The sequence below is a fragment of the Lupinus angustifolius genome, chromosome LG20, assembly GCF_001865875.1.
Source record: "Lupinus angustifolius cultivar Tanjil chromosome LG20, LupAngTanjil_v1.0, whole genome shotgun sequence".
Lineage (NCBI taxonomy): Eukaryota > Viridiplantae > Streptophyta > Magnoliopsida > Fabales > Fabaceae > Lupinus > Lupinus angustifolius.
The window spans coordinates 15,493,189-15,503,427 of record NC_032028.1 but is presented as its reverse complement, the minus strand read 5'-3'; the positions used below and the strand labels follow the sequence as shown (position 1 = coordinate 15,503,427).

Here is a 10,239-nt window from a genome sequence, read left to right as displayed (position 1 = left end):
TTTATTCGATCCAAAAACTTTACAATAACGTGGGACTAACTCTAGAAATCTTTTCTATACGCAAAACTCGAAGTTGTATCATTGCTTGTGGAAAAGTAGATATACACCATGTGAACTAGTAACTACCACTGATAATCAATAATGTAAGATTCTATAACTAACTTGTAAAACTTGTTGGATAAATGAAAAGATAAATATGAGGAGAGACCGACCGTGAGATCCTCAATCCTTTTTCAAAATAAAGATGTATAGCATTTTTTGTTTGATATTATTAAAATAGTGATATTATACGTTTGTTGTCTCAATTATTTTATATTAGATGTATGTAATTATATTATATGACTTATATAATATATCATATATATATATATATAGATAGACAAATGTATTTATTTTTTTTGGTGCTATTATTTAAGACTAAATTTTAATTAGAATTAAATTTTCAATTTGTTATCAAGATTTTATTGGTTGTCTACGTACATATGTTTTCACACAATTCTTTCTCGTAACTATTATCATATACTAATTTTTTATTTCCTATTTTGTCCTTAATATTTTTTAATTTTTATAAAAAATATATAATCTTAGTTAATCACCATTAGCACAAGAATCACACATCTCACATTAAAATTAGACATTATAATAAATACAAAAAATAATAATATAAAATACACCAAATAAAAAGCATTCTAATTTTATAAAATGAATATATAAAAAATCAATATTTAACATAAAATAAAATAAGATATATCGACATACTAAAAAGATAAAAGTAAAAAATAACAACAAAGACGATGTTAAATTTAATATTCGAAATTCTAATAGTGGGATTAATCAATAGATATTTATAGATCAATTGATATTTTCAATTACTTGTATATAATAATACACGACGATTAGTTATATGTGAATGACTAGTATGAAAATGTTGTGAGAAACCATAGTGTAAGTCCAAATCAATTTTCCAAAAGCACCTCATGAAGGTCAAGCATAACTTTTCAAGAACAAAAACCTAATTTTTTTTAGCTCTTTATCCCCTCGTGCGAATGTCTATGCGTCACACATCACATTTTGTTGCAATACTATAAAATCCAAATCATTAACAATGTTGCATTTGTAGCAAACAATACAACTTTATACACACACACAAAATGGAGAAACGAAAAGCTGGAAGGAAGAAATTCCATGAAACTAGACACCCAATCTATAAAGGTGTGAGACAAAGAAATGGGAAATGGGTATGTGAGTTAAGACAACCTAATAACAAAACTCGTGTATGGCTTGGAACTTTTGCTCACCCAGACATGGCAGCTATAGCATATGATGTTGCAGCTTTGGCTTTCAAAGGAGACACTGCTTCCTTAAATTTCCCTAACACAGCAACCTTGTTACCACGCCTTAACTCACAAACTTCTTCCATTAGAGCCATTCAGTTTGCTGCAATGAAAGCAGCTCAGAAACACTTTACAAGAGAGTTGAAACCCAAAGAGATTGGTGCTAGAAATTGTTCTGAGTTGTTGTGTTCGGTTGATGAAATGGGTTTAGAGGGAGGTTCTAGAAGCTTCTTTTGGGATGAAGAAGAGGTTTTTAACATGCCAGGGTTGATGAATAGCATGGCAGAAGGGTTGATTATCACACCACCAGCTTTGCAGAGAGGATTCAACTGGGTTGGTGGGGAAACTTTTGTGGACTTGACTCTCTGGGGAGACTAATAGTGAGGTCCTCCTTCAGAACTTTGTCTCTTTGGTCAACCCTATCCGGAAGGGTAGTATATTTAAAGACCCTCCTTGTCTAACTTTTTTTCATACATCTATTGTTCCAAATTTTATCTCATGCTAATAAAAATATTAAATGTTAATTAAAAAATTTAAACATATATTATTGTTTTATTTTTACTTCATTATCATTATTAGAAAATAGCATATGAGACATAATCTTAACCGATAGATATGTTAGAAACTTATATAAATAAGAGAAGTATATTAATTCCTTATATGTTTTCACCAGTGGATTAGTGACAAGTTGAAAAATTGAATAAGAATTGTTGAGTTCTTGTGATTATTTCATAATCATGATAAATATGGCCATGTAATGTTTTGATTAACTTATAATTTTTTGGAAAAAAGTTATTTATTCAAGTGCCATATTTCAATCAGTATATATTACTGTAGATGAAGGGTTTGATTAATGCATGTGAAAGGATAGTGTATAAGTGCAGGATTGACTTTTCATATTTACCTTATATTATTATTCTTATTTTGATAATAAAATTATTACAACTATAATGGTAAAGTTATTTGTCTTAGAGTTAATGGTTCAAACTATGTAAATGAGTTATTCTTTCCATGTGAAGGTATAGACAAGGTTGTGTACATGCATCTATTATCCTTAAACCTTTCTAGATTGGATCCTGACACAGTGGACCACTTTTTAAAGTTGTAATTTAATTTTTAGACGGTTTTTTTTTAAGTAATTATAGAAATGAAATATGAAAAATCAGAAAGATGGAGTAACGATACTTGATTTATGATAAGAGAAGTCATTGAATTTGAGTTGTTCAAATAACACTATCACACTTAATGTTGGGATGAACTAGTATTTGTGAGGAGGTTGGATTTATTTTTAATGAATGATCCAAGTAGGATAAATGACATAATGCCATTTTGGGCAACCAACCCCCTATCCTTATTTTGGGCTTCTCCATGATGGGACCAAACCTAAAAGGAATTTAAATTTGAATCCAAAAAAGTAGTTTTAATCGTCATGTTTTTTAAACTCCCAAAATCAACTATTTTCACTCAAAACTACTACTTAATTCGGAAAATTTATAGATGTGGTGCACTTTGACCGAAAAATTGTAGTTTTGGTACACCTTTTAGAAAAATTACACAACTAGTGTAATTTTATAGAAATCGGCAATTCCATTGCCGATTTATGTATTTTTTTCTCTCTCCTCCCCCAAAATCGGCATTGGGGAGGGAGTTTTACTAAAATAATATTTTAATAAGTGTTTTTCATTATTGTGTTATGTTATTAGGGTTAGGGTTGACAAAATTTATTATAGTGTGTTGTTAGGATTTGTGTTTGAAAAATTAAACTCTAAAACTAATAATATAACTCCCACAAGTTAAAAAAAAATCAAAAACTCTCCGGTTGCCGATTTAGGGGAGAGAAAAAAAATAAAAATAAAAATAAAAATAAAAAATATAAATCTCCCCCTATTGACAATTTAGGGGGAGTTTAAAAAATATTATTTTAATAAAACTCCCTCCCCAGTGCCGATTTTGGGGGAGGAGAGAGAAAAAAATACATAAATCGGCAATGTAATTGCCGATTTCTATAAAATTACACTAGTTGTGTAATTTTTCTAAAAGGTGCACCAAAACCGTAATTTTTCGGTCAAGGTGCACCATATCTATAAATTTTCCACTTAATTCACTCATTCAAACTATTTTGTCCTCTCACTCATCTCGTTACACTTCTTTCACCAAGTCACTCAAACTCATTCATTTTACCTTGCATATTAAGATCAAATGACCTTGGTCATGTGTACCTACCCAACATCGTGTATGTTTTTTAACTTCATATATGTGATCTTACTCACATGATGTTGGGTTCATAAATCAACTTTTAATTTTCAGGAAAATTTTAGTATAGCTACTCTTCTGAAACTGCCCAACGAAATGCATGCGCTAGGCAAATTGAGCAATTTCGCCTGGTGCAGTTTGGCTAGCTGAAAGGTCGAGGCTTGATTAGACAAAGCGTTGCGACCAACGAATTCCTTGAATTGAACCATTGTACCTAGGTTTTTATTGACACAAATTGAACTAGTTAATACAAAAACAACATTAGCTAATATAGTTTAGCAGTGCAAGTAGAGTATGATTCATTCATCCCTTTGGTAACTTGGTCCTTAGTGCCCCTACCTTCTCACGATCAAGCTATAAGATTCAAGTAAGTCTTTAGAGTTAAGGAAAACCTTGATAGAAAACATATAGGGCATGCAAATTTTAGCATTCCTCCCATGTCTATGAAAAGTAACAAAGACCAAGCATTTGATATAGATGATAGGAAGTCAACTTTTAATGCTTGCATATTTCTAGGTCTTAACCTTGTTACTTGGTGGTCTAAGAAGTAACGTGCAGTTTCAAGGTCAAGCACAAAAGCTAAGTATAGAAGTTTAATCATTCCCTCTGACGAAATAATGTGTACAAAATCACTCCTAAGTGTGCTAAGCATATCAAGCTAGATCTCTATTTTGGTAAAGACAAAATAAAGAACAATACTCAAGAATTAAGTGTTTGCCCTCAACTTATTAGACCGGAGACATTCAAACTAAACCACTAACTAATATTAAGTTCATTAATTTCATAAAATAGTTTCAAACCAAGAGCTATTTCAACTTGGTCCAAGGGGTATATTAGAGAATATTGTAGATTATAATAAAGTATATTAATTAGTTACAATTCTATAAACTTAATTAGACATGGAGGTAGCTTGTTGTTGAAGTTATCCAGTCTTACTTTCATTAATAACATTTTGAAAGTTTGTTTCTCTCGTCTACATTTCTCTCTACTTTTCACCCTTGCATGTATTATCCATCAAAAATTTATGTTATTGCAGCTTCTTATGATTATGTATTGGCACTTGTATTTTCTCTAAGTAGCCCTCTATTTCTGCAATAATTATAATTTTACCTTAAAAAAAGAATAGCATGGTAATACAAAGAATACGATGATTGGTCTTTTACATTGTCAAATTACTTTCTTTATAAGGTACTTGAAAACTCTATTATTAGTCTCCAATAATAATTTATCCTTTTATCCTTACATGGTTTACTCACTAATTTATTTACCTTTTATGTGTTGTATTGAATTTAGGGTACCAAACCGGAATTCTCTATCCCCAAATATTTATGTTTTTATGTTCTAAATCAATCAAATCTCACCAAATGACATCAATAATTTTTTTTATTTTTTTATTTTTCTTTTTAAGTATGTGTCAACTTTCAATTGGTTTGGGACACAATGAGGTATAAAAAGTGGAACATGCGATCTTTATTGGTCCCCGTCCAATAAAAAGTTATCATATATTTGGAAAAAAATAAAAAACATAAAGTAACATTTTTATACTATATATGGGGATATAATTGGTTTGAGATAGGAGGACATGAAATTTTGGGTACAAATGACCACATGTAACCTAGCTTTTGCCCAATGGCCTAGCCTCTTCTCTTTGACTAATCCTTGTGAAGTTGGAGTACAGGAAAGAAAGAGTATTATTATACAGAGTTTTGAACCACTACTATATTCGTAAACCCTCTTGAACACATGTACTAGCTAGTAACTACAGCGAGATTTACACGATTAAATAAGTTCATGTTGCTGTTCAAATGTTTATTCATTTATCATATGATAAGATTGCTCGGGAAAGACAAATATGAAAGGAAGAGACATTAACATTGAATGCATCTAATTTATATCATTCCCACATGTATCTTCATCACAACATTAATAAAAATTGATCATTAGAATAACATAAGCAATAACTGAAAATCTGAAATTATATTGTTTAATTGAGAAACGTGATTTACAGCATTCTCATTTCCCAGCCAAGCTACGTTCACCAATAATGTACATATTCCCTTGTGTTACCTCTCAAACTCAAGGTATCCCATAGTTACATAATAATCATAGAATGTCTCATAAAACTAAACAAGTCACATGGACAGAGAACTTCTGTCCAAAATCCTGTCCCCAAATCTTGTCCCGATTCAATCAACTATGAACAAGTAATATAAAAATGTATCATTTTCTTTTTAAAAATTTTTGATCCTTGTTCCAAGTTGCATTCCCTAGTAAAACATGTACATGTACCTGGTAATAGCAACTATGAATTATCTTCCGGGTGTCTTTTTCTTCTTCTAACTAGCTTATTCTAATAATGCTCACGTCAGACTGTACTCTTCTTCTAATAAAAAGAATAAACATAATCTCATTCATACTAACATCTTCAGCTTCTTCAAAATTTGGGCACATTAACATAGTAATTCCATTGGGTAAGACTCCACCCAGTAGTGAAGTTGATTATCTCGTGGTCTTGAAGTTATAACAAATCTCGAAAATATTCTCTTCGCTTGGAAGTGAGATTCTGTATATTTTTTGTTTCACACTCCACTAGATGGGAATATCATGTACTGGGCCGCCATCCTTTACTTAAGATAGCAATTCCTCCACCAGAAAGCCAAAGATAGCAAATTCAACTTCCCTAGCAAGATCTCTAGTCTGCTCTGTATTTTTCTTCCACCCACATTCCTCTCTAGAAATGTCCTCTTCTATCATCATATCAATTGTGTTAGACTCCACTTCTTTCCACAAATCCAGCCTCCTACAAACCCTTCTTATTATCATGTCCTTGTCTTCTGAGCAATCAAGTTCTTTCTCTTCCTCAATAATGAGATCAGAAACTAGTCTCTTAAAGTCTTCAGGGACATGCTTTTCTAATACTATTTCTCTCAATTCCTTTTCTTCACATGATGTTTCATAATTGTCATCTTCACATTCATCATCTTCCATAAATGTTTCATACTCGTACTCGTCTTGGTCTAGCATTCTTTTCTCGAGTTCTAATGGATCTAACTCTGCTAGGCTTTCAAATCTTTGAAGCTTGTACAATAGTTGCTGCTTAGCTCCTGCAAAATTAATACAGAGAAAAGAATATCAATAATAGTTATTTTCTTGTAATTAATCTTTAAATGTTGTTGTTGCAAGTTGCAACATTCCAAATAAATAAAAATTCAGTAATTTATTTCTTGTCCATGCTTCAGAACCAAACATTCAAGTAACACTGTATGGATAACAGCAATAACTACAATATTCATGAAAGCTTCAGCTACTACTGAATCAAGTATTAAATTGCACCTTATGCTTTGAGCAATAACTTAAGTAGATCAAGAACATAAAATTGTTAACAACTAAAATGTACCAAAAATAAATCTAACGTAACAATGCAGTACCAAAATAATTATAGAGGGTAATATATATAAATTGTCGTGTAAAAAATTATACACAGTCAATACATCATTCATCCTTATCATTATTACTTTACTTGAAAAGTCAATAATTATTAAAAATAAATGATAGACAATGAACTGAAAGTGTATTAGTGCATACATTTTTTTTTCTCTCTTAACTTAGAAAGTAACAAAATTAATGAAGGACATACTCTGTGCATTGGAAAAGCTACACTCCAAATCAAAACCATCCATTTGGTTATAGTTTTCATGAACATCATCATCATAATCCTCAAAGGGTGGGTCTAATACAGATACTGGACTGCACTGTTCCTTTTCTTCCTCTTCTTCTTCACTTGATTGGAATTTGTTGAGTTTATTTGCTCCATTAGTTTCTTTGTCCTATGTAAATTCACAACAACCTTAATTAGAATATTGCACTAGTTGGGTAGTTATAATAATTTCTTAATTGTTGAACTTTTAATGTAAATGGATGTACACTTAACAACAGCTTCATTATTGGGTTGTTATTTATGGACTTCTACTTTATTTTGGTTACTTGCTACAGGATCCTACTACCAATATAAACAAAAATACAAACCAGAAACTATTTTCTAGTAAATACGTTGTCGGGATCGAATAAGAGAACAAACAAAACAATATTTGTCTTCTTTTTAAGAAATTTATTTACCGAATGACCCACTTGTATATCTATTTAAAAATAATAATAGAGATTGTTGTATTTTACAAAATTACCCCTTAAATTTATGAATAAATTATTAATTGACTAACAAGTAAAATGTTGCAATCACACTTACAACAATAATACAAAAGTACATGTTAGTCATTGCTAATATTAGAATGAAATCATTATCAAAATATAAAATTAATTGACAAGACGATAAGTAAATTCCAATATTAAAAGTTATTAGTAATATATATATATATATAAATAAAATTAAATAATTATGCATAAACTAATTTAACCAAGGGGGAATTATAAAGAAGAAAACATGGTTGCATGATAACTAACTGTGTAAAGTTTATGCTCTTTTTCTACACTTTTGTTTAATTAAGCTAAAAATGAATGATAATTTTCCAATTAATATATGATTGTATAAAACTGGGTACCTCTGTTCTATGGCGACTCGGGGACGACACCGGCGAGGAAAACTCCGGTGTCCGGCGCCCGGAGAAGGCGGTGGGACTCGGTTCCAGAGCAAAACGGAAAGGGCTTTCACAGAAGAAATCACCATTCTTCTTATCATCAAAGCAAACACACTCAGTGTTATCTTTATCTTCAACAGAGTCATAAGATTCATTACTATTACTCGAAGTTTCAATGTCCAACGATTCATTACCTTCGTTGCTCTCTGACCAAACACCACTACTTGCATTCCCATTACAAGAACACGTGAACCCCACCTCACATGAACATACCCCATTCACAACAGCATCCTTAATCTCCTTCTCATAACATATCTTATTTGAAGAACGAAATCTCAAGAGATCTTTAACCTTAACATTGTTGTTGTTGTTGTTGGTACCCTTTATTTCTCTCTTTTTGTTGTTTCTGCTTCTTTTTGTTAGTTTTTTCAATAAGGTCTCGAAGCATAACCCGAACCTGTTACTTTTCTTTTGTTGTTTTGTATTTGACTGTTTCTGAATCTTGGAAGCTGCTTCAAGAAGAATGGATGCAGTTCTAGAAGGGATTTGGAGAAAGATAGTGTTTTGAGACCTGCATGGGCTTTTTGAAGGAGATGTGAATTCAAAGAGAGGGGATTTTCTAATGTCTGGTGTAGAAGTAGTGTTGTGGAAAGAGAGAAAGCATGCATTTTTGCATAGGTTTATAGGGAACCTTGAGTTTTGTTGAATTTGTTGTTTCTTCAGTAGTAAACTATTAAGATTTGTTTTTGAGGAATTAGGCCTAATTTTGAGTTGGATGAGTCTATCTGAAATGTAGTTTTTTAGAAGGAACGGTTCTTGATCTTCCTTCATTAGCTCTTGTAATAAGTGCTTCTGAGCCATCATAAACAAAGGGAAGGGTCTTTTATTCAGTGATGATTCTTATCAGGTTGTAGAGATTTTCCTTGAACTTTGTTGAAAAGGGGGAAGGTGTGGGTGGAGAGGAAAATTTTGGGTACTAATAAGAGTGGAGATTAGATAGAAGGAAGAAAAGAGGAGACTTCCTGATTCAAATCTAGATGGGTTAAAATACCGAGGCAGGAGGGTGAAATGGGCATACGCGAATTGTTATTAAATTATGACACCAAACATCTAAAAATAGAGCTTAATATATACATATGTGTGAAAATATGAGTTTTTATAGCATCAAATAATCATATTTACCTCTTTTATTTTATATAGTCAATAGTTAATTTCACCGTCTCTTTGGTATAGAAGAGAAAGAGAAAGTGGGAAGAGAGGTGGAAGAGAAATATCAAACTTATCTTCCTTTTGTTTAATAAAGAAAGCTGGAGGAGCAAAGAAAAGTGATATTAGACCTATACAAAAAGCAGGATTGTGAAAATCTTATCGGTAATTTCAGCTACTATATACTGTTGAATCATTCATTATATTGGTACGATATAATAATTATAATCGATCAAAACTTGTAAAGTTAATCATTCAATCAGTTTTCATTTAAACTATATAAGTTATATTGGTTGGTTTTTATTTAAAATTACGTATTTAGAAAATTGTTCAACTTTTACCAAAATATTGTTGTGAAGAATCAAACACTTTGTTTATACTTCTAAAACATAGTCTAACATGAAGTCTTACATTTTGTTTTAACAAAAAAAATTAAATAAAAATATTTATCACATTTTTATTAATTTTCTAACATTAACGTTAACGTTAGTATAATATATATATATATATATATATATATATAACTTCATCGATATGCAGTTTGATGATTGGACAATTGGTTGCTCCCGAAATGCTATACCCGCATACTAGTATCTTAATTTGTTTGATGATTACTACAATATTAATAACATCATTAATTGAAAGTTTGAGAGTGAAATTATTTTGGTATGAAACAACAACACTGTCCGTAAGCTTTTGTATTTTTAAGATTATATTTTTATTGTGAGGATATTAACATAATTCAAAATTTAATATCTATCTCTTTCTCATCTCTTTTTTTCTAATTCTCTCATATGAAACAATCCAATAATATATTTCTGTTATTTTCTTTCTCTTCCCTCTCTTTGTTATCT

The 10,239-nt window shown here is 30.8% G+C and overlaps 2 protein-coding genes across 3 annotated transcripts; one reads left to right on the top strand and one right to left on the bottom strand.

The window, feature by feature from the left end:
* On the top strand, positions 912-1,773 carry LOC109335694 (dehydration-responsive element-binding protein 1F-like). Its single transcript, XM_019571850.1, has one exon. The coding sequence runs from the start codon at positions 1,152-1,154 to the stop codon at positions 1,710-1,712; it is 561 nt and encodes a 186-aa protein (XP_019427395.1). The 5' UTR covers positions 912-1,151; the 3' UTR covers positions 1,713-1,773.
* On the bottom strand, positions 5,990-9,205 carry LOC109335034. 2 transcript variants are annotated; one of them, XM_019571074.1, is made up of 4 exons: positions 8,441-9,205; positions 8,144-8,377; positions 7,225-7,414; positions 5,990-6,691 (listed from the first exon to the last, which is right to left on the bottom strand). In XM_019571074.1, exons 1-4 carry the CDS (start codon positions 9,041-9,043, stop codon positions 6,216-6,218), a joined length of 1,503 nt encoding a protein of 500 aa, XP_019426619.1. In that variant the 5' UTR covers positions 9,044-9,205; the 3' UTR covers positions 5,990-6,215. The 2 variants fall into 2 exon arrangements, with proteins under 2 accessions (XP_019426619.1, XP_019426618.1); XM_019571073.1 differs by having other exon boundaries at positions 8,144-9,205.

Coding starts and splice junctions, on each gene's coding strand:
- LOC109335694 (XM_019571850.1), top strand. CDS start 1,152: ATGGAGAAACGAAAAGCTGGAAGGAAGAAATTCCATGAAACTAGACAC.
- LOC109335034 (XM_019571073.1), bottom strand. CDS start 9,043: ATGATGGCTCAGAAGCACTTATTACAAGAGCTAATGAAGGAAGATCAA. Junction 7,415..8,143: donor CGAGTCGCCATAGAACAGAG/GTACCCAGTTTT, acceptor GAATTTACATAG/GACAAAGAAACTAATGGAGC. Junction 6,692..7,224: donor TAGCTTTTCCAATGCACAGA/GTATGTCCTTCA, acceptor TTAATTTTGCAG/GAGCTAAGCAGCAACTATTG.